The sequence below is a fragment of the Oryx dammah genome, unplaced genomic scaffold (assembly GCF_014754425.2).
Source record: "Oryx dammah isolate SB20612 unplaced genomic scaffold, SCBI_Odam_1.1 HiC_scaffold_16, whole genome shotgun sequence".
NCBI classification, from domain to species: domain Eukaryota; kingdom Metazoa; phylum Chordata; class Mammalia; order Artiodactyla; family Bovidae; genus Oryx; species Oryx dammah.
The window spans coordinates 62,337,502-62,362,323 of record NW_024070200.1 but is presented as its reverse complement, the minus strand read 5'-3'; the positions used below and the strand labels follow the sequence as shown (position 1 = coordinate 62,362,323).

The window sequence follows — 24,822 nt, the reverse complement described above, 5'->3', positions numbered from 1 at the left end:
GTTTCCTGGTCCTTCCATAAAACACCAGTAGGTGCCCTGCAACTTCTTCAGCTTCCTGTCCTGCCCTTAAGACTTCCCAGCACCATTCCACCAGCCCCAGGTATCTGGTAAAGGTGGGAACGTGATCCTTACATCTGCTTTTCTGTGTGATAGAATAGACAGAAGGTTGTCAGAATCCTTTGGATCCCTCGACATCTAATTCCTGTAGTGAAGATGACTTTTCACTGGAATCTGTTAGGGCCAACAAGTAACCCCTAGTGGATGCCACCGGAGGGAGCCAGCTTTTTCATGGTGGTCCCTCTCTGCCCCCGATGCCAAGGGCCACACCTTCCAATAACAACACTGACACTGATATCGTGAGTCCCAGTCACTGAGCTCTGCTCTGCTTTGAAGACCTGACCCCTGATCTCCAAATACCAGAGTATTGCTGCACCTAATTCACTGAGGAGGAAACCAGGGCTCTGGGAGTCCAGCTGCTCATCCAAACTTCTCTCCAGCTTGGCCTGCTGCAGTTCACGGAGGCATCAGTCACAGCCAGAGATTGGGTGGAGGCGATTTTTCACTGGAGAATGTGTTAAACCTGCCCATTGCTACTGCTTTGATGTGTGGATTTCAGAGAAGCACGTGTCCATCTGAGGAGTTAGGGTCAATGTCTCAGGACGAATTCTCAGCTCCCTAGAAGCACTGGACCTCCCTGGGAGGTTGGAGCCAGACTCTGACACCTTATCTGCAAATCACAGTTCCAGTGTCCCAGGGCCTGGTGTGTACACAAGGAAAGTCCGAAGGTGGTCCATGCTCGATATGTTTCTAAAGTCAGTTCAAACAAGCCTCGTTTCCACCCAGGGCTGGGTGCTTTGGATATCAACGCTGTGTAACTGAATTGCTCTCCCATTTGCGGGAGCAGTTCCTGAAGAATTCACCCCACCTACCTTCAACCCACGCTGCCTGGCTTTCTGCTCGAAACCACCTGGAACAGGAAATGCCTCTGTAGTTTGCATCCATAGCTGAGAGCAGAGCTGGCAGAACTCCGAGTAGAAATAAAAGGAGCTGACTCCACGCCAGGATGAGAAGTAGGTTGAATGTGGGTCAAGTCTTCCAGTGGAATCCAGGAGGCAGAGAGACAGGAAGGAGCCCAGCTTCTTCACAGTGCTGAGCAAGAGGTGGGCATGCAGACAGGGTCTGCCTGTGTCTGCCTCTGGGCAGTCCAGAGAGGAGCCCGGCCATCCCAGCAGGAATGCCCCCTCCCCGGTCCCCAAAAAGGCTCAGGATCTCCCGCGGTGCCCAGAAGTCCAGGGACATCGTGTCAATGTCCGCAGAGAGACAGGAGGGCCAGATGGAAACAGACGGTCCCCACGTGACCTCACACTTCGGGCCGTTTTGAGGAGGTTTGGCTCTGCCATGGTAGCAGGGGAAGGCATGTACTCATCTTCATCCCACGAAAGTCTCTTCAGCTGTTGAAAGGCTTCTAGTAGCTCCTGAGCAAAACACACAAAAGCAAGTACTGTTGCTTTTGGGGCAGAGTTTAAACATCCAACTTCTGACTGAGGCAGGACCAACAAGTGCAAATCTCCCCAGTGAATCTGAACTTCTGACATTACGGATAGGATCACGTTGCTCTGGAATCCCCTTTGTTCTTAACTCCATTATTTCTCTGTCAGAGCAGAGCGTTTGTGGGAAGCCTGGTATGCTGCAGTCCATGGGGTCACAAAGAGTCTGATACCACTGAGCGACTGAGCAACAACATAACAGCCCCTGTTGGGTTTCTCAGCCTAAAAATTCTAATTTCAAATACAAATTCATCTCAAAATGCTTACAGATGAAGGGGGCTTGCAAATACCATTGATGCCAAGGACTGAGAGGAACAGGAATTTCTGGAGCCCAAAACTTGTTTAATTTCGGAGGGCTTCTTTAAGGAACAGAATGCATTTTGTATACAGCCTTGGAAAGGGTACCATGAGGGGCTCTGGAGCTTCAACTCCCCTGGGTTGTGCAAACCCTGCTCTGGGAAGCTCGCTCTGGGGGGCTGCTGCAGACGGGCCAGGAGCGACCTGCACACCTGTTCTCTGGGGCTGACGTGGCCCCACAGGGTGGTTTTCTCATCAGACTCCACACTGAACCTGTCCACTGTCAGTGATGTTCAGATCTTGAGATTCCAGCAGACTTTCTGAGGCTGCAGTCGTGTTCTTCTGAAAGGATGTCAGGTGCTAACATCCAGTTTTAGCAGGAAGTTCAGAATTCCGGCATAGACCATAGCAGCCTGCAGATTTTGGATCCTGCTGCCTAAATGACTCACCCCAGAATCAGCGGGCTTGCAGCAATCCCCATGATTCTTGGAACTGATGGCCTCCTACTTAGAATTCTGCCTCTGAGTTTTCCTCCTGTGCAAAACGCATGAAGGATCGTCATCATGAGCCCACTGTCCCAAGGAAGGGTTGCCGTGTTCAGATGAGGGAGTCAAGTGGCAGTGGTGGAACTGGCTACATGTTCTGTAAGCTTGCAGCTGCCATGCAGACAGCCACAGCAGAGCTTGGACAGGCAAAGTTTCTTCTTTCTGGGGCCATAACAGCCCGCCCCCCATACACACACCCCCTGAAGCTGTGACAGTGAGATTTTGCCAATTCAGCAGCCCAGGCTGGGACCTCCAAAGACCAGACAGGTGCCTTCAGAAGTTGCAAGAGTGCCCAGCAGCAGAGTGTGGATGGGAAGGCTGATGGTATACGTCTCTTCCCAGCTCTGCATTCACAGAGCTCACGTGGCTCCCTGAAATCTGCCACGGGGGTGTATTTACAGCTTGAGTAGTGACAAGCAGTGGAAGTCTAGGCTGCTTTCCCGCCCTGTCCCCAGCACTGTGCCGTCGGGTGCGTTCCTCCCTATCCTGCTCCTTGCCTTTCTGGAATCACTGGGGAGTGACGGCCTGCCTCTCTCACTTGCCCTCCATCTTTCCTGGCCACGTTCACCCCTCTGTGACCTCCCCTGCCCAGCCTGTGGACCGGCTATGGAAACGTCTCCTCCCCTCACCCCTACCGCCGCACAGGACCCTGCCCTCATGGTGAGAGGGTGGCATGTGCCCAGCGCCCGCAAGGTCTGTTCCTGGGGGGACCCACAGCAGGCGCCTCTGCCCACAGAAATGGGGCTTCCCCAGGCGGTTCCCCACACCTCTGTGCAGCGTTTCTGTGGATGGGTTATAATTGGCTCCAGCTGTGCCCTCCTGCACTTTTTCCAGTTCTTCCCACTCTTGACCTCCCCAATGCTTGCCTTTTGGCATGAGGGTGGCGTGGTTTTCAGTTCATAATCCAATAAGTCCTGTTAAAGCACCTTGGAAACAAGGCCAAGTAAGAAAGAGCCACTTCACCCCAAACAAGTACCAGACAGGGCAGGGTCCCAGATAGGGTTTAAGGCCTGGATGGAGTGTGCCTTTCTGAGTCTCAGAGGGTACTAAGCTGACATCAGTAAGGATCCTAGGGTGACTTCTAGAAATCCATACTCTGCCCTGCTTCTATCATGGTTAATGTTTTTCAAAAACCAACCTCTAAATGTGACATGTGAAAGCTAAACCCAGTCCTCGGTTTCTGAGTATCACCTTCAGGTGCCACTGGGCCCAGGGGTATAAAACAGTGGGAAATGATGCCTGTATCCCGGCACTGCTGTCCTGCCTCAGTGCACTGTCATCTGAGGGCCTCTTGCCACGTACTGGCAGACTCAGACTTAGATCGAGTCTCTGGGCAACTTTGGAAAAGAGAGCTGCTTCTTCCCAAGGTGAATGCAAGTGTTGCAATCGACTCTTCCTGTCCTGAGTTGGGTGGTGGACCCGCTTCTGGAGCTGAGGAGGAGTTTAGGGTCAGCCTCCCATGACTGGGGAAGAACACGTCCCCAGAAGCTCCTTTGGGGGATGTTACTTGCAGAAGGACAGAGAGATGTCAGGGAGAAACACACTCAGTTCAGTTCAGTTCAGTTCAGTCGCTCAGTTGTGTCCAACTCTTTGCAACCCCATGAATCGCAGCACACCAGGCCTCCCTGTCCATCACCAACTCCCGGAATCCACCCAAACCCATGTCCATTGAGTCGGTGATGCCATCCAAACATCTCATCCTCTGTCATCCCCTTCTCCTCCCGCCCTCAATCTTTCCTAGCATCAGGGGCTTTTCCAGTGAGTCAGCTCTTCACATCAGGTGGCCAAAGTATTGGAGTTTCAGCTTCAACATCAGTCCTTCCAATGAACACCCAAGACTGATCTCCTTTAGGGTGGACTGGTTGGATCTCCTTGCAGTCCAAGGGACTCTCAAGAGTCTTCTCCAACCCCACAGTTCAAAAGCCCTAAAGTGGAGCAAGGCCAGGCCCGGCCAGGGGCACTGAGTGCAGGAGTTGACTGGGGTGCGAGCGTGGGCTGAGACAGGAGGGGCGGGCCGCCCCAGTGTGCCCTGGTCTCTGTGAGGGAAAGGGGCTCTGGGGGTGGCCCCAGAGTGACGGTGGTCAGCAGCCAGCTTTATAGAAACTCACTCTGCTCATCTAGCTGATTCCAAGTTACAGAGATTCTCAACCCACTCAAGCGTCCCCAGCCCAGTGACAATGTCAGTAAGCCTCCCCTCTCCTTCTCCACCTTTGCAGCCCCTCTCTGCCACCTCTTCTTGCTTCTCCTCATGGGCAGGGTGCCTCCCCCTACCCCGAACCCTGCACAGAAACTGAGCTTAACAAGGAGCCAGGGAGCAAGTCCAAGCTGCCAGGCACTCCAGCCGCCTCTGCTCCCTGCTTTTCCTGCCGTCTCAGCTCCGGGCCTCCCCTCAAGAAGGCCTTCCCCAGCGGGCCCAGTCTCTGCCCACACACACATGAGCCCTGGACTGGCCTCTGTCTCAGAGCTTCTGCAAGTGTCTCACGTTTATCTGTCTTCTCGCCCACCTCGCTTTCAAACCCTGAGCTCCCAAGGGCAGGAGCTGTGTCTTCAGCACCAGCTACAAAGCCCTTGGAAAGAGGTAAGAAAACAATTGTCCAAACCTTCAGAGGAAGTGAAAGAGCGTTGAACACCCATGCACCCCGTTCTAGATACCCCAATAGCTAATATGGCCGAAAGTACTTGTAGGTTGGTAGTTTACTGCAAGCTGTGGAAAACCACAAGCTTAGGTGTTTTTACGAGGATATGTAGAAAATGAGGCATCACAGTGATCTGAGGTTGGAATGTGTTCTCTGGGAGAACATAACATTTGCATATTTCAGTGTCTGTCATAAAACTCTAGACTTGTGCTGTAACCTAATGAGTGTGGGACCTTGGTCTGTTTAGGTACCGGTCTCCACGTGACAATAGCTGTGTGACTTCAGGCAGGTTACTGAACCTCCCTGTGCCCCCATTTCCTCATCTGTGAGAAAGAAGACAGTAATCCTTTACCTTAGAGCGCTGCTGGGAAGGTCAAATGGGTAAAAACATACAGAGAAGCTAAACCAGAGAATGTGCCCCTTAAATGCAGACTTGCAGGTGGTGGCTGAGGAAGAGAAAAAGGGGCAGAAATTGTGAGTATCCCAACAGACTCGCTTCCTTCCAGTAACCGGGAGATCCCAAGAGTGGGGAGAATTCTTTGAAGGGAAACATTGGGTTCTAAGTGGTGGAGTGTTCTCTTGTCAGAGCCGTTCCTGGAGTCCTGTAATCCACAGCCATGCACTGGGCAGCCACCCTCACTGAGTGTGGCCCCTCCTGGAAGCTGTCCTACTGGGAGGCAGCCCTAACCAGAGCCCTCGGTTTCTCCTGGTGGTTCCTGTAAACGTGGAGTGCTGAGCCTGCACCTCCGCCTCAGGGCAGGGGAGCCAGCCAGGACCACTGTGTCCTGCAGACCAGGAAGCAGAGGGCAGCAGCCCCAGATGCTTGTGGCCTGACCAGAATTGGACCCATCAGGTCCTAACCCGGCCCAGGGCTCGTGGGCTCAGGCTTAACTGAAACTACTTGTGGGTTTCAACTCTCATTATCCAAAACTGGTATTATATGTGGGCATGTTGTTTCTGACCTTATAAGCAAAGAGTGGGGAACCTGATTTCATTGATTCTGGACTGAGCAGGGTTCAGGGGTGCTGGCAGAGAATGTGGCATTGGACTTGGGGAGCACGGAGAGTTTTATGTTTTGAGTGACATAAAGATTTGCTATTGACTATTTTCATTTACCACCTTCTCTTACATGTCAGAGTAGGTTCTATAATCATTGTTTACTTTCCTGAATAACAAAGCAAAACAAATCAAGAAAGCCCAGAATTTCACTGTAGAATGCTCTCTCATGAGAACCACATGACTCTAAAGCCTAAGAGAGGAAAAAACAAAGAAATGACGGGTGAGCAGTGGGATGATAATAAATACATGGCTTGTGTGGAAAACCAAATCTTTGCTATGGCCAGTCAGCAGAATGTCAGTTCCGTGTCAGTTCCAACACACTGAGAGAGCAAAGTGTGAAACTGGCACAGGCCACGAAGCTGAGGCTGGGTGCGCCCGTGCCGCTCCCGAGGCCTCCGCTGACTTACTGCCATGTCTGTCTGCAAGCAGCTCAGGGTGGGAGACTCCTGTCGTTATGGGCACTTGCTTCTTGAAGGAGCATCTACTTCACTAATCTGGGGCTATCACATCCTTAAGGGACACTAGAGTTAGGCTGCCCTCTAAAAAGCCCCAGGTAGGTAAGAGTGAAATGAATGATGAATTTTGCTAAAGCTGCAAAACCTGTTTTGGAGACTTGGACATGTTGAAATAGAATCCATTCATCCGGCAGAAAACCCTCTACTCTGTAAGTCTAGTGAAATACGATAGGGCTGTGTGTGGCTGTCTGCGTCCTCTGGCACCCCTCCCCACACCCACTCCGTGTGAGCTGGTTCTGAGACACCAGCCTGTGCTCTGAGGCTCAGGAGTCGAGGCAGCTCGTGCTCAGGGACCTGGGGTCAGGAGCCGTTCTCTGCCCATAAGCCAGTCTTCTGTTCTCAGAGAAAACTCCCTTTCTCTCAGGGCAGGCCTCCCTCCTCTCCCCTGTGGAGGCGGAACATGAGAGCTCTGACCTACCCCTCAAGACACCCCTCAAGATTCCCTTCAAAGACAGGCTGACTCCCCCAATTCTGTGGTGTTCCATTTTCTTTCTAGCTCTCAAAGACTCCAGTAAGAGATCCATCAACAGTGACTGGAAGATAGAGCTCCCCGGAGAGTTCCAGATTGCAGGCACAACCGTCCGCTATGTTCGAAGGGGCCTGTGGGAGAAAATTTCTGCCAAGGGACCGACCAAAATGCCGCTGCATCTGATGGTAATTTGCTGTGCTTTTGTATTTGTCCTAAGTTGATTGGGTTCAAGAGGTCTACCAGTTGACTTCTTCCCTGGGGCCCTATGGGAGGATGTACATTTGGTTCCTGGTGGTTTACCTGGCCACCTGCTGCTCCAGTCTCTCTCTTGGTTTTTTCCTTGTATAATCCTTTTTGCCATATGCTTCAAAATGCTGCCCTCTCAAAATTCTGCCTTGGCTCTTTACTGGCAGAACTCCCATCTTTTTCAAAAAGAACCACCTCCGGGATAGAAATGCTTACTTATGTGGCCTCTAGGGAGACCCAGCATCATTAAGCAGACAGTCCCACTCAGAGTCTGTTTTCCTATCAGGTGGCTTAGATTTGCCCCACACTTTGTATAATTACATCAGAAACTACCTTTGGAAAACAAACTGTTGACTCTGTTTCCAACTCGACACCACTCAGGTTTTCCAGACTCAGCTTGCAACTAGCCTTCAGGAATTGAGACAGAAACAAATTCTGCTGGACTATTTACTCCCCAGATGGTCTCAAGAAATCTGTGGAGTTGGGCCAGATCAGGGCACTCTGGTCTTACATGTTGTCTCAGGAAGGACCACATGCAAACCACTGAAATGTTTGGTTATACTGCCTTTTAAGACTGTGAAAAATCTCCAGGGAAAAGAATGCCACCATTGCCTTCTCAGGGTTCAGGAGTTCTCGTGGCTAACTTTGGCTAGCTCATAGTGACTGATTTCATGTCTCCTTCCAAAGAATGGGGATTGTGACAGCTTGTGTGTCTGTAATCAAAGCAGTTTGTCCTCCACGCCACCCAAAGTCTCTACTTGGAAGTTATCATCCCCATTAATTTGTGGTCTCTGGCAGCCAGCATCTGTTTAAGATTAGGTGATACCCGAGAGATTCCCAGGCCACCTCTCAGTAAGAATCTCCTGAGGAGACGAGCTCTGAGAGTGAGCAGAGAAGTCTCCCACAATGGCCCTAAGCCTGTTACAGTTTCCAGTAAGAGCAAAGGGAGCTAGTTCCCATGGCTGACATAGTGCAACAATCCACACCCTAAAGCTACTGCAGATATACGTTTGAAAGTTGATTTCTGGGACCTAAGAACCTGTGCACACTTATGCGTTCAGTTGTGTCTGACTCTTGCGACTCCATGGACTGTTGCCCACCAGGCTCCTCTGTCCATGGGATTTTCCAGGCAAGAATACTGGAGTGGGTTGCCATTTCCTCCTCCAGAGGATCTTCCTGATCCAGGGATTGAATCCACATCTGCTGTGTCTCCTGCATGGCAGGCAGATTCTTTACCGGCTGAGCCATTGGGAAAGCCATTTCTCTGTGATTAGATTGTTTCCTAATCTAAGTCACTGGAACAAATCCTCCTGTCCTGAGTTAAAAGCAGTCATTCAGAGGGACTAAAAGAGGAAGTGAAAGACAAGATAAAACCCAAGATAGCAGTATCACCTGTTAGCACACGAAGTTACTTTTCTAGCAAACACCAAGATGGGTCTATTTCCCTTCTTTCCCAAAAGCTTGCATAAACTATGAGTGAATTGTCAGCTCATTAAAGCAAATGCACAGCCTGGATTCATTCAGACCGTGATAAACAAAACTCAGGGAATGCAACAACTGCCACAGCTGAAGTTCTTGCCTTCTTGAACATTAATCACTTTTCTTTCTTGAAATATGATTGCTAGTTACTTCCAGTTTCTAAACCTGGAAATGAGAGGAGCCCGTCTTCCTCTGAAGGGAAATCCATTGTCCCCTAACTGAGGTGTGCTCATTGCTCGCGAGGTCAGGAGTGCCCATAGAGCCGTGGGGACCTGCATTTGAAACCAATTATGTACATGCACACACAAATTATACGTGGCTACAAAATTGCATGAAATTGGTTTCATATGGATTCTCAATTCACCAGTCTTATTCCCATACTGAGATAATAAAGATCTCTTTTAAAGAGTTTTTTTTTTTAACTGGAGGCATTTTTCCAAATGTATTACTGCAAGTCTATTTCTTGGAGAAGTGGATGTTTATTCAGTTTGGGCTGCTCTTAGCACCCCACCCCCACCCTGCAACTCCAGGAGGGCTGGGAGATGCTTGGGCAGGAGAGCAACTCCTGTCATCTGGCACACAGTCTGCCTGGCCTCCCTCAGGTCAGATGGAGCACCTTCTGCCTCCAACTCCCACTGACCAGCTGTCCCAGAACCACAGCCTGGAAGCGAAGTTGCTGGCTGCTTAGACCCAGGAGTGCCACCCGGTTCCAAGCCTGGGCTGAAGATGTACCACCAATAACCAGGCCATTTGAAGCTCCCACAAGAGAGCTTCTTTTGCTCCATTAAGTACACATAGAAAAATAAAGCCCATAGAGCACCTCTGTGCTTACAAGGCTTGTCAAATGCATTACCAAACTAAGAGAAGGCCCCTCCACCTGCCCACTTGCCAGGATTTCAGACCCCAGGGTCCCCAAGCTGCAGGATCATGGCTCCCCCATACCTCACTGCCAGCTTTAAGCCCTGTGCCAGGCCTGTGCCACCCTGTGGGCATTGTTGTGATCCTAGCTCCCATGGTACAGGAAGGCTCCTGCATCCTTGATAGGCATCCACAAGGTTCCCTTGTAGTGGCTGTGTTTAACCTGGAGCCTGCCTTACACATGGCAGTTACTGGTGCTCAGGGAGTGAAGAGTGACTTCATTTTCAAAGGAGTCACCCTACTTGTTCAGATGCCTGTTTAGAAAAAGCAGTATATTTGTGTCTTTCCTCCCCACAAGGGCAGTTTCATGGGTGATTACATGGAGCAGGTAAAGTGTAGTTAGAGCACTCAGACTGGCTTATCCCCAAATCCCTCATCTAAACCAGTCCTCTCTTCAGTGGAAAAGAGTAGAGCTCCCTGCCAATGGTTTACATGTGCTCCAGCCCCCGAGTTGAGTATCTGTGGAAATCAAAACTGAAATAAAGGAGTGCCCCTGGAATGAACCTGTTTTGAAACCCCCAAAAGAATGGGCTGTCCCTGGTGGGAAGCCACAACACGGGTTGGCTTGCAAATTCAGCAATCCTGTGGGCTTTTGCTCTATTTCAAAGTGGCCTTTTATTTTGCTGCTGATGCAGGTGTTGTTATTTCATGACCAAAATTACGGAATTCATTATGAATACACCATTCCTGTAAACTACACCACTGAAAATCAAAGTGAACCAGAAAAACCCCAGGACTCCTTGTTCATCTGGACCCACAGCGGCTGGGAAGGGTGCAGTGTGCAGTGTGGCGGAGGTGAGCAGCAGGGTTGTGGGCTCACTGGGTGTGGGGTTTTACCAAACAGAGGAGAAGTGAGTTCAGGGCACTCTGTGGCAGGGGCACATTGCCTGGGAAAGGCTGGCCACATAAGTAACTTGGTTTTCTGTGGAATGTAACTGCATCCTGCTGCAAATTTCTCTGGTCAGGGTCTTCTTCCAGACTCCTCCAGACCGAAGTTGCATCCACATGGCTGCTTTGCCTACAGCCTTTGATGCTGATCGGAGTGGAGGTTTGACTGATGTGTAGCTGTGTCTCAAGTGTGACAGGTGACCCTGGGCGTGCACAGAACAGACTTTCATCTGTTACGCTTGGTAAAAGGGCACTGGAAGATGTTTCTGATCTTCAAATACCCTTTCCTTTTTGCCACAGTCACCAGTGGAAAAACGTGGAAACCAGTGGAATCAACAGTAATATAATGGAAAGAAAAGTCCTCCAACTCCAGTGAAACATTCTTGGCCTGGGTTTTGGCTTCATGATTTGCCTCCATTTATTAGCAGATGATGTATTCTCTCTGTACCTAAATTTCCTCACCTCCAAAATAGGATGATCAGCCCTCATGCCCACTGCAGGAGGAAACTCAAATACCATGAACATCAGTATGAACAAAGAACATCATAGTCGTTACTGTGTTGTTTAGGAGGAGTGAAGGGGAGCATTCTGAATTCTTAGCCAACAGCGCCCTGACAGGACACAGAGCAGGGTCATGGGATGGATGCAAGTCAGGTAAATGTTGATGGACAGAGTTAGGACAGAGGTTGACCTGGACCCTGGAATGCCAACCCAGAGGGTGGGCTGGCAGGTAAGATGTGGGCATGGCACTTGTCCTTCAGGACTGATGGCACCAAACTTTCCCCAGGCCAACTTGCTGCAAACTCAGCATGGCCCCAGTACAAGAGTTAGCAGGCTTCGCTGGCTGGGAGTAAGAGGTGCTGTTCTGCTGCTGCCACTATCATGACCTTTTATGGCATCAATGACTCCCAGCTCCCTGACCTGCAGCCCAATCCAAAATCTGGCTTGAGGCATCTCTGTGCTTTCTATGCTCACTCAAGTTCAGGGCTGTACCATGACAAGTTCCCCAGAAGACAGACTGATTGAGGAGTGTGGGATCCATATAGTTGTGCTTGCTGCTGCTGCTGCTAAGTCGCTTCAGTCGTGTCCGACCCTGTGTGACCCCGTAGATGGCAGACCACCAGGCTTGACCCCATAGACGGCAGCCCACCAGGCTCCCCCGTCCCTGGGATTCTCCAGGCAAGAACACTGGAGTGGGTTGCCATTTCCTTCTCCAATGCATGAAAGTGAAAAGTGAAAGTGAAGTCTGTCAGCCGTGTCCAACTCTTCGCAACCCCATGGACTGCAGCCCACCAGGCTCCTCCGTCCATGGGATTTTCCAGGCAAGAGTACTTGAGTGGGGTGCCATTGTCTTCTCCAAGTTGTGCTTGACTTTCTGTTAGTCTTTTAGTATAATATAGCTAACATAAAGTATTAACCCCTACCAGGTTCTGTTCTAAGCACTCTATGTATCAGTTCATTTTAACCATCTCTAAAGCATCCTGAGGCATACGGAAATTAAGTAAGCCAGCCCAGTGGAGTAAACCAAGGCACAGAAACTTGATGGCTAAGTATCAATCCTGTGCTCACTCTGCTGGCTAATAAACCAAGTGTGAACCCAGATAGCCTGGCTCCAGAGGCTGCCCTTCTAGCTCCCAATCATTCATCCCCACTCCTAACCAAAGTCATGGCCAAGCAGTGTGCAGGGTGCTTTGGAAACACCCAAAAGAATGAATGTGTAGTCAGCTGGGGTTTGTGAGGCTTCCCAAGAGCAGGTGATGCTCAGGCATGGGTGGCAGTTGATAGAAAAATTTTCAGGTTGGTCTATGTCCTTCAGACAAGACTTCCTGTTTCTCGCTTCTCTCCAGAAGGCAGGAATTCTGTAACAAGTAACTGTCATTTCTGGTGAGGGCTGTTGTACAGTTGTTTAATCAAGCCCAGATCTCCATAGACTTCAAATGAACAGATACAGAGACTGGTAAGCTTTGTTAGAAATTAGAGACCCAAATCAGAACTTTGGCCCCAATGTGCCCCAAGGTGTCCAAGAACACAGCTGATCTGAAGCGTTGCTTCTCTCTGATCCTGCTCTAGGGTCTTTCTCCTGCCCCTGCTACCCCTGTCCTGTCTCACACACCCTTATCCCTAAGATTATGATCCCTCTCTGACAACGCACAGGCATTAGAAGAGTCAGTTTAAGTGATGAACTGATCACAAGATACCCCTGAACCTTCCTCCACATGGTGGCCTTTCCAGGCATGCGTTCTGTGGCCTCTCAATTCTGTACACTTTGGTTTCCAGGGGAACGCAGAAGCATCGTGTCCTGCACACGGATTGTTAACAAGACCACAATTCTAGTGAACGACAGTGACTGCCCTCAGGCCAGCCGCCCGGAGCCCCAGGTTCGAAGGTGCAACTTGCACCCCTGCCAGTCACGGTAAGGAGCTGTGTTCTCAAGCTTGGATCCTTCAGGGGCAGAGCAGCAGCACCCATGAACGGGGTATGGTGATGCACAATTAATACCAGTCTTACTCTGTGTTCCATTGTTGATGCTGAGTGATTTTTGATTGTTCAAAATACTCAATTTCTGGCTACTAAGCCATAACTTTGATAGCAGTATACAGTCCTCACTGGAAGGTGTCTCATAGGGGACCATTAAGAACATCTCATGAAAAAAGAAATAGCCATCTCCACACACTTTCACCTGGCACCTGTCACCTCCTCCAAGTTACTCTGTCTTGGAGAAAAAGGAACTCAGATGGTGAGCACCTGTGAGTAGGTGTTAGTGATTCTGATTGGTTAGTGTTTGTGATTGGTCTGATTTAGTGGCTGAAATTAACATCAGTAAGTTATTATTGTTTGGGATCCATCAGAACTTCTGTTTCCAACCCTAGCTTTCATGGCCATGTACTCCAAAGTGCATTCTCTTGTGTTGTTAACTGAGATGAATTGTGTGGAATGTGTTCATCAGTTAAGCCGCCTTATTTCCATCTTAGTGGGACTTTGCATCTGATTCTGTTGTATCATGTAATATCATGCCTGGCCTCCCGTTCTGCCCAGCACTGAAGTATGTGGCTTTTGTTTTGTGGTTCTGTGCATCAGGTTAAGGCATGTATAGCTTTTGTAAAGAGGCTGGACTTTTTTTAATTAATCAATTTTTTATTGAAGGATAATTGCTTTACTGCATATATCCTGAGGAAAGCAAAACTGAAAGAGGCTGGACTTTTAACCTGGCAGTTTTTTGCGTTTCTTAAGCTCAATTTTTACCACTCACCTGGTGAAAAGTATCACAAAGCATTTGGTTTTGTTTCTGACCCTCTTTTCTTTGTCAAACTGATAAAATGTGTGTGAATGAGAGAGGGAAGCCAGAAGGGAAAGCAAGGTGAGATGTGATTTTATGTGGTCCTTGGAAAATTAAGAATGAAATTTTCTACCCTAATGGTGAAGGGCATGAGAAACAGCTCACTTCTAGAAGTCTTGAGAATTTGGGTGTGAACAGCCATCCTGCAAACCTATCAGTCGATTGATCGGTTTATCAGTCAATCAGTCACACACACATAGGACTGAAGAAAGAAGAACTTGCCACTGTGAAGACATAGGTATCAGAGAGGCCACAGCTTCTTTTCCTGAAAGTAGAGATAGCTGGCTCTTGTGATATGATTAGAAAGGAGAGTAAGTGACTCTAGAAGAGACATCAGCATAGGTTCAAGGGGATAATTGAGCAAGAATGATCCTAGGGACCCACTCAAGAATTATATTCTACAGTCATTTATGTTTTCATACTATTTTAGTATCAAAATCTTTTAAAATTATGCACAGAAACAAAATACATGAAACATGAAATCAGAGTTGGTCTGATTGACTTGAGATGCATATATAATTGGGAAGAGTGGTTCGGTGCACTTAGCCTTCCCCTCATCTCAGTTGGCCCACGGCACCTCTGTGAAATACCAAGGGGTAAAGTTTAAAAACTATCAGTCAAGGATTCTGTTTCCCATAATGATGGAAGAGCTTAAGTAGTCTCCTAGAATGATATTCTAGAGCTATGCTGATCAGTGCTTCCTTCCCTGGTGGCTCAGCAGTAAAGAACCTGCCTGCAAAGAAAGTTTGATCCCTGAGTTAGGAAGATCCCCTGGAGGACAAAATGGCCACCCACTCCAGTATTCTCACCAGGAAGGTCCCATGGACAGGAGAGACTGGTGGGCTACAGTCCATGGGGTCACAAAGAGTCAGACACTACTGAGCATCCATGCACGCATGCGCGCTGATTGATTGACATGGGCCACTAGCTAGTCCAAATCAAGATGTGTTGTAAATGCAAAATACACACCTGACTTCAAAGAATTAATCTGGAAAGAAATGATAAAATATCTTATTAATTTTTAATATTTATTACATGTTAAAATAATTACATTTTGAATGTGGATGTATGCAGTCACTCAGTCGTGTCCAACTCTTTGAGACCCTATAGACTGTAGCCCACCAGGCTTCTCTGTCTATGGGATTTTCCAGGCAAGAATACTGGAGTGGGTTGCCATGCCCTCAGCTCCAGGATATCTTCCCTACTCAAAGATCAAACCCATGTCTCCTGTGTCTCCTGCATTTGGGCAAGATTCTTTACCTACTGAACCATCAGGGAAGCCTGTTGTATTTTGAAGACATTGGATCAAACTGCAATATATTAAAGTCACATGTTTCTTTACTTTTTTAATGTGGATAATAGAAAATTAAAATTATGCGTGTGGCTCATTTTTTTTTTGTATTGGACAGCACTGCTATAATTAACAAAATACAATCCAAAATTACTAGACTTACAAAGAAACAGAAAAATGTGATCCATACTCATGAGAGAAGGCAATTAATAGAAATTGACTCCAAGATGACATATATATTGGGATTAGCAGGCAAGAATTTCAAAGCAGCCATTGTACTTTTTACATATGCATGTAACATTGAGCTTGTGTGTGTGGCTCGAGAACGCCCACAGAGCTTAGGCCTGCAGTCTTGCTGTGTTTGAACACAATTCAAGTCGAACACACTTTAGATTAAAAGTAACCTCACACCCTGTTGCTGGGAAAGATTAAAGGCAAACAGAGAAGGACAGAGAGGAGGATGAGATGGTTAGGTAGCATCACCAACTCAGTTCAGTTCAGGCGCTCAGTTGTGTCCAGTCCGTGTCCAGTTCTAACTGTTGCTTCCTGACCTGCATACAGGTTTCTCAAGAGGCAGGTCAGGTAGTCTGGTATTCCCATCTCTTTCGGAATTTTCCACAGATTACTGTGATCCACACAGTCAAAGGCGTTGGCATAGTCAACAAAGCAGAAGTAGATGTTTTTCTGGAACTCTCTTGCTTTTTTGATGATCCAGCGGATGTTGGCAATCTGATCCCTGGTTCCTCTGCTTTTTCTAAAACCAGTTTGAACACCGACTCAATGGACGTGAATTTGAGCAAACTCCAAGAGATAGTGGAGGACAGAGGAGCCTGGTGTGCTACAGTCCATGGGTTCACAAAAGAGTTGGACACAATGACTAAACAACAGCAACTTCAGAAAGAAAGAAAAAAAAGCCAAGTTGCTCAGTCTTGTCTGACTCTTTGCGACCCCGTGAACTGTAGCCTACCAGGCTCCTCCATCCATGGGATTTTCTAGGCAAGAGTATTGGAGTGGGGTGCCATTTCCTTCTCCAGTCTTAGTGTCTCTTTAGAACAGAGTCAGAAAACTTTTTCTGTGAAAGACTAGAGAGTAAATATTTTTGTTTTGTAGGCTGTGTATGATTTCTGCTGTCTGTTTTTTGTCTTGTTTTATAACCCTATTAAACGTAAGAACCATTGTTAGCTCCTGGGCTATACAATCTGCAGGCCAGCCTTGGCCCATGAATGACAGTTTGCCTTAAGTTACTGCCTACCCCTGTTTTGCCCACTGAGATGATGGGATCACAGCCTCAGCTCTGAAGGCACCACTTCAGGGAATGTATTCTCTTATCATACAAGGGAGGGCACCTTGTTATACTGAGTTACTTTTCATTGCCCAGTTATTTAGTATGTGTGTTCACGAGCTTCAGTCAGTGTCCAACTCTCTGCGATCCTATAGCCTTGCAGCCCACCAGGCTCTTCTGTCCATGGGATTTCCCAGGCAAGAATACTGGAGTGAGTTGCCATGTCCTTCTCAGGGGGTATTCCCAACCCAGGGATCAAACCCACGGGATATTCCCAACCCAGGGATCAAACCCAATGTGTTTCCTGCATTGGTTCTTAACCACTGAGCCATCAGGGAGGTGAGTACTCTCTTTATAACCATCCAGCATGCCCCCAGCACACAGTATAGAGTCAGTGATTTCATTTATTCAATATATGTTTATTGAATAAATTCACTTGACTTTGCTCTTGGTACCAATGTATATAGAAGTGAAAGACAGGCAAAGTCTTTACTGTCAGCCAAACAGCAACAACAAACTTGATCAACATTAGGTTTCTCCTTCCCAGCACTCTCCTTTTGGTCCCACCCCCTTTTATTCCCTTTCCAACTCTGTGAAGTCATATACACCAGACAGGAAGAATGAATTGAATTTGCAAAAACAGAGTAGGAAATAAAATTGATAAAAGAGAAGACAGCACCTGGAATTTGTCTCAGAGCCTAGAAGAGAAATTTCCGGATGCCTATCCTGCTGCTGCTGCTGCTAAGTCGCTTCAGTCCTGTCCAACTCTGTGCGACCCCATAGATGGCAGCCCACCAGGCTCTGCCGTGCCAGACTGCTTGTATTTGTTGGTTTGCTTGTTTGCTTATTTTGAACCATCTGACTTCATACTGATTCTTAAAGTGGACACTTGAAAGTGAAGTATCATGACTCATCACGGAGTATTTATTGTTTGGCTAAAGAAATGTGTGATCTGATAGATTTTGAAACTCTTGCAAATGCTACTTTTATTTATTTATTTATATACATACACTCACATGCACAATATACATATATATGTGTATATGTATTATGTAAAGATATTTTATATATACACACAAACATTTAGACAGTAAAACTTGAATTATTGCATGGCATGATCTAGCTGTCATGAATCTTTCTTAAAAGTATAGAGTAATATGGATTTAGGCTAGTAAGTGAAGAGAAGTGAGGATCTTAGAAAATGAGTGCCAGACAGAGAGAGATATAATCGTAAATGACAACTGAACTTAGGTCAGGGGGTGGGGTTTGGAGAAGTGTGCGGTCTGGAAAAAACAGGTGCTTCAGGGGGTTGGGAGTAAGCATGATTGGAAGTCAGAGCCTGTGGTTGGAAGAAGAACCCAGAACTCAATGGTGTAAACGTTATTTAAAAAGCCAAAATGTAGTGTCCTGTTGAATCTGGCAAGATGAAAGAGTCTTTCGGTATTATTGTTACTCTTTGACCTTTAAAACAACAGAGACGGTTGTCTTTTTCCCTTGTTTTTTTTTTTTATTTCCCCTGATCCCTCTTTAATTTTCTTTAACCTTTTTTTTTTCCACTGAGTTCCCGACAGTTTCCTTTACCTTCCCAACTCACACCATTAACACCTCTTTATTCTAATCCTGCCCCTCGCTCTGTGGATCCTTCTCCCAAACCCTGCCATTACCGTGTGGAGTCTGGAACTGACATGCAGGGCAGACAGCCTCTCTCCAGTATCTTGCACAGCAGCACAAACACGTCAGCAAACCTGGGCCTGGCATTGGCAGGAGAGGCAGAAATCACAGATCCGCTCAGCTGCTGTGACTGGGGCCAGCAGCCTTCACCTTGCCGACCACAGTCTGCAGGGAAGAGGCCCCGCCGTCATCTGGCATTCAGTGAGCAGCCCGAGCGGCCCTGTGTGCCAACTCCTTAAGACCCAGTTCCAGGTAGTCCTGGAGCAAGGCGGGGGGCTATGACAGCAACATGTGCTCAGTCTGGAACACACAGCCCATGTGTGACCGGATTTAATATTTTTGCAGTCTTTTAGAGCTTATTGGCTACTTGAAAAGGCCATTCTGAGCTATTGGATATTTCCCTATAGTATTTATGATTTGAATTTCTTCCCAGGCAGTACATACTGTACTGTACATTGAATTAGGGCGATTCAAGAAAGAATATTCAATATCTTACTGGCAACAGAATTGAATTGAATAGTTGTCTGCAAGGAAATGTATTTGGATTTTAAATTTGTCCTCTTTGCTCAATTATTTTATCCAGTTTGCCTCATTTTAGGTTAAAACTGAATGTAATTCCTCATGTTTTTATGAAAGCATGGTCTGTGTGTGTGTGTGATCCTGATTTAAGAATGAAGCCTGTAACATGTGGCCCTAAGGTACTGCCAGTATCTGAAAAGATACCATTGTTTAATCCATTTCTAGCTAGTCTAAAACTGAAAGCTTTTTTTATTTTTCTGCTTTCCTCTAAAATAAAATAGGTAAGTGTAATAGTCACTCCTCTGTTCACTGTGCCTTGAATGTAGGCGAGTGGAGGAGGCCGCCTGGGGCACTGCTATGTGGCCAAACAGGAGCCCACTACTTGGGAGAGCTCTCAGATAGGGTGGGCGGGGCCTGCAGGCAGCAGTAAGAACCTCAGAATCACTGGAGTGCTGCTCCTGACTTTCAGGCTCAGCCACTCTCCAGACACTTGAACACGTGGTTCGAGGCTTGGAATGAGGGGTACCCCACAGTCCCTGTGAAATAAAGGAAAAGTGCCTGAGGGGGAAAATGGAGAATAGCATCAGTGATCCATTATATGCCTATTCAGTAGTATGTAAATGGTGAGGAAAAGTTTAGTTGAAAGAATTCCAAAACTTCTTTCTGACACTACCTAAATTCTAGAACCTCAGTTCAGTTCAGTTCAGTCGTTCAGTCATGTCTGACTCTTTGCGACCCCATGAACTGCAGCACGCCAGGCCTCCCTGTCCATCAACTCCCGGAGTCTACCCAAACCCATGTCCATCAAGTCGGTGATGCCATCCAACCATCTCATCCTCTGTCATCCCCTTCTCCTCCTGCCCTCAATCTTTCCCAGCATCAGGGTCTTTTCAAATGAGTCAGCTCTTCGCATCAGGTGGCCAAAGTATCTAGAACCTCACTTGTGTTTAAATTAAATAGTATTGTTTTGAAGCTTTTACTTATTTCTCTAAAGTAGGAAACATTGGAGAAAGAAAGGATTCCAGAGTCTTGTCTTAAAGCTTCTGTTTTCTTCCTTTCTTCCATACTTAAACTCTTTGACCATTTGAATATCCCTCCCTTTGATCATCAGAGGACAAGAGACTTCCCAGATACCAGTTTCACAGGTAACCAAATTCTGTTGACTAATGCTTTCCATGTGGTCCCGGGGCCTGTGAGGAGGGCCTTCTCTTTCCTGAGTTATTAAGTACTCAATATCTGCATCTGATTTTTATGTCACAATTACAGGAAAAAAATACAATTAGAATTCAACAACAGAAAGAAATTTTGGAAAGTCATAAATGCATAGAAATTAAACAAAACACTTTCTAAATAACCAGTGAGTGAAAGGGAAATCATAGAAAATTTAGAAAATACTTCCAGATGAATGTAAAGGAAATCACACCATGCCAAAATTTAGGGAATGCAATGGAAGCAAACTTTAGGGGGAAATGTATAGCAGTAAACACTATATTTAAAAAGAAAAGGAATCCCAGACAGTACAGTGATTAGGACCCCATGCTTCCACTGCAGGGAACACAGGTTTGATCCCTGGTCAGGGATCTAAAATCCCTCATGCCTCAAGGCAGGCCTTGCAAAAATAAAATAGATCTGTAAAGGAATGCCATGAACAATTGTATGCCAGTAAGCTGTATGTCAATAAATTAGATAATGAACATGAAATAGACAAACTGCTAGAAAGATGCAAGCTACCCAACCTGAATAAAGAATAGAAAGAATAGACCTATAATAAACAAAGAGATTAAACTACTAATCAAAACACTTTCTACAAAGGAAAGTCCAGGACTGCAAGTCTTCACTTATGAATTCTACCAAATATTTAAAGCAGAGTTAACACCAACCCTTCACAAACTCTTCCCAAAAGATGAATTAGTAGGGAACACATTCCAGTGCATTCTGTGAGGGTAGTAAAACCCTGATACTGAAACCACACAAAGACATCACGAGGAAAAAGAATACTACAAACCAAATATTTCTCATGAATATTGATGCAAAAAAAAAAAAACAAGCAAACTGAATCCAGCAACATAATAAAAGGATGGTATACACCATGACCAATAGGACTTATCCCAGGAATACAAGGTTGGTGTATCATCTGGAAATTAATTAATGTAATATACTTTATCAATAAAATGTTTTTTAAACAAAATGATCATTTCTGTAGATGCGAAAACAGACTTTGACAAAATACATGACCATTTCATGATTTAAAAAAAAAAACCACTGAACAAACTAGGATTGAAAGAGAACTTCCTAAGCCTGGTATCTACAAAATATTCTGTATCTACAAATACATACAGATATCTACAAAATGTTCTGTATCTCCAAAAACCCACAGCTAACATCATACTTTATGATGAAAGACTGAATGCTTTACCTCTAAGATCAAGAATAAGGTGCAAATGGAATATTACTCAGCCACAAAAAAAGGAATGAAGATGGGTCATTTGTAGTGATGTGGATGAACCTAGAGTCTATCATACAATGTGAAGTCAGATAAAGAAAAAACAAATATTGTATATTAATGCATATATGTGGAATCTGGGAAAATGGTACTGATAAACCTATCTGCCAGGCAGGAATAGGGATGCAGACCTAGAAAATGGACATGTGGACACAGCAGAGGGAGGGGAATAGGGAAAATCGCTCAGTCGTGTCCGACTCTTTGCGACCCCATGGACTGTAGCCTACCAGGCTTCTCAGTCCATGGCATTTTCCAGGCAAGAGTACTGGAGTGGATTGCCATTTCCTTCTCCAGGGGATCTTCCTGACCCAGGGATCGAACCCAGGTCTCCCGCATTGTAGGCAGATGCTTTACCCACTGAGCCACCAGGATAGAGGGAGGGGAAGATGGGGCAAATTGAGAAAGTAGAATTGACATATATGCACTACCATGTATAAAATAGATAGCTAGTGGGAAGCTGCTGGATAGCACAGGGAGCTCAGCTCTGTGTGCTGTGATGATGTAGAGGGGTGAGATGGGGTGGGTGGGAAGAAGGCACAAGAAGGAGGGAATATATGTATACATACAGCTGATTCACTTTGTTGCACAGTGGAAACTAACAACACTGCAAAGCAACTATGTTGTTGTTGAGTTGTTAGGTGTTAGTCAGTCATGTCTGACTCTGTAATCCCATGGACTGTAGCCCAGCAGGCTCCTCTGTCCATGGAATTTTCCAGGCAAGAATACCAGAGCGGATTGCCATTCCCTTCCCCAGGGGATCTTCCTGACCCAGGGATCAAACCCGGGTCTTCTGCATTGCAGGCAGACACTTTACTGGCTGAGCCACTGGGGAGTTGAGTTGTTAAGTCATGTCCACCTCTTTTGTGACCTTGTGGACTGTAACCCACCAGGCTCCTCTGTCCATGGGATTCTACAGGCAAGAATACTGGAGTGGGTTGCCATTTCCTTCTCCAGGGGATTTTCCTGACCCAGGGATCAGACTCACATCTCCTGCACTGGCGGGTGGATTCTTTACCACTGAGCCACCAGTGGGAAGCCCACTGAAATTATACTCCATTTTCTCTTAAAATGATATTGATGATATGTAGCTAAAAAATAAAAAGAATAAGGTAGAATGTCTGTTCTTGCCACTGCAGGGCCCACGGAAAGTTTAGAGGGAGGCAGTTGCCTGTGGTTGTGCAGAAAGAGAAGTGCCGGTTACATAGAGACACATGGGACTTATATGTCAGTCCCTCACTGACACACTTTTGATGTGCCACTGTGCTCTGTTAATCACTATGAGAATTGTGCTGTTTCCCCAGAAGAACTTTGATCTTGAAAACCACCCTTCCTAGAGCTTCTAGAGGCAGGTCCTCCAGCAGGAGACTCAAGGTACCCCTACCCCACAAGATGAACTGATCAGAGTGCCCTGTGTCTGCACCTGAAGAGTATACTCCATCGACCTCTTCCTCCCATTGAAGATGATCAAGTAGGGTGGGACTGCCTGCTTCACTCAGGACATGGCTGCAAAAGGAACTCCTGCTCCGCCAGCCTCCCAAAGTGAATGAGGCCACCAACTTCTAAATCTCACTGGACATTGTCTTGGGGAAAGCAAAGTGCTGGACTCAAGAACATCAAGGTTTTTGATCCCAGGCAACAGGAATTGAATCTAAAACTATACCAAAGAGACAAGCATATATAAATAGGATATGGAAGAGCTCCCCAAATTGAAGCAATGGTGAAAAGCATTTTGGAGAGGGGATCTCAGAGGCAACTGCAGCAGAGCTGCTCCACTGAGAGTCCAGCTTCCTGGAGAAGATCCAATGGGCCTGGCTTGGCTCACATGCCCTCCAGTGGCATGATGTAGACACCCAAAGGAAAACTGAGGTATCCTTATCAGAAAAAGGAAGGCGACACTGGGCAGGCAAAAGCAGCAGACGTGTCCTCCACCCCAAACACATAGAGACATGCTGACATCATGATCAAACCAAGACTAGGAACAACCATCCAGTGGACGCTGTCCAGCTAGGATGAGTGCCGGCAAGTCTATTAGCAGGAGGGCTACTGTACTGGAAAATTCCTGTGTCCTGGTGAGAAAGGCAGCCTGTCGGGAATGTTACTCTTGGATGTGAACTTTCAACATCAGCAGCCATGTGATTCTCAAAGCATGAGAGTTTTTTTTCCAAACTCTGAGTCCCTGGGTGTGGTACAACCTGTTACCAAACCCAAGCTTCTCCTGGTTATTTTAACCCCAAAATCGTACCAACACAAACGCCAGTAATGGAGTGTAACCTGATCAGGTGTGATGGCTGAGAAGAAACGCTGCCAGGATGTGATCTCATCAGCTGCTGGTTAAGCCCTATTCACTGTCCTTTTGCTTTCCTACTGCAAATTCAGTTTGTTCCTATAAATCCCAGAGAAATGGTTTTTTCTCTCAAAAGAATATTTGAGAACGAATTTATTGTAGAAACAGAGAATCTTAAAACTGAGGACCTGTGTTCTTCTTGCTAAGATGTAAATTATGGAGGTGGCAGAAATCCAGGGTAGGGTAGGAGTGAGCCAGTCTGTCCCTGCCTGTCAGTAGCAAGGAGAGATGGTGGGGAGTGGCTGGGAAGTTGGGGTTGTCACCCCATCTTACAGATGAAGATTTCAAGACACTTGGTTGTTGAGTAACTTACTCAGGGTCATACCCATAGCAGGTAGAACTCAAACCAAGGTTTTCCTACTTTAAATCTTTCATACTTTCTGCTATGTCATTTTCATTTTCAAAGGAGTACAACTAACTTCTACCATGGCATGAAAAAAGAACCCTTTTTGACCAGGGCACCTGTAAGTAGATATTTTAAAGTGGCATTGTAGTGACCTCAGGTTCAGAGGGGGTTTGTAGGGGAGCCATGGTGGTTCCCTTGTCTGGAAGTGAAACTCATGATTTTATTTTAACCTTTTTTAAAGAAGCAATTTACTTATTTTAATTGGAAGGCAATTACTTTACAGTATTGTGATGGGTTTTGCCATACATCAACATGAATCAACCATGGATATACATGTGTCCCCCCCATTGCTGAACCTATGCCACCTCCCTCCCCACTCTGTCCCTCTGGGTTGTCCCAGAGCACCTACTTTGGGTACCCTGCTTCATGCATCAAACTTGCGCTGACCATCTATTTTACATGTGGTAATGTACATAAAAGAAAGAAAGAAAGAAAGTGAAGTCGCTCAGTCATGTCTGACTCTTTGTGACCCCATGGACTGTAGCCTACCAGACTCCTCCATTCATGGGATTTTCCAAGCAAGAATACTAGAGTGGGTTGCCATTTCCTTCTCCAGGAGATCTTCCTGACCCAGGGATGGAACCCAGGTCTCCCACATTGTAGGCAGATGCTTTACTGTCTGAGCCACCAGGGAAGTCCAGTAATGTACATATTTCAAAGCTAGTCTCTCAAATCATCCCACCCTTGCCTTCTCCCACTGAGTCCAAAAGCCTGTTCTTTACATCTGTGTCTCCTTTGCTACCCTGCATGAAAGGTCATTGTAACTGTCTTTCTAAATTCCATGTATATGTGTTAATATGCCCTATTTGTCTTTCTCTTTCTGACTTACTTCACTCTGTATAATAGGCTCCAGTTTCATCCACCTCATTA

General features: G+C 46.5%; 1 protein-coding gene across 1 annotated transcript in view; it reads left to right on the top strand.

Moving 5' to 3' along the window:
- ADAMTS17 (ADAM metallopeptidase with thrombospondin type 1 motif 17) overlaps positions 1-24,822 on the top strand; it is a 395,327-nt gene that overhangs the window by 309,910 nt on the left and 60,595 nt on the right. Inside the window, exons 17-19 of the mRNA XM_040257013.1 lie at positions 7,096-7,253; positions 10,347-10,506; positions 12,877-13,012. Coding sequence (XP_040112947.1) covers positions 7,096-7,253; positions 10,347-10,506; positions 12,877-13,012 — 454 coding nt within the window. The remainder of the gene's footprint in view (positions 1-7,095; positions 7,254-10,346; positions 10,507-12,876; positions 13,013-24,822) is intronic.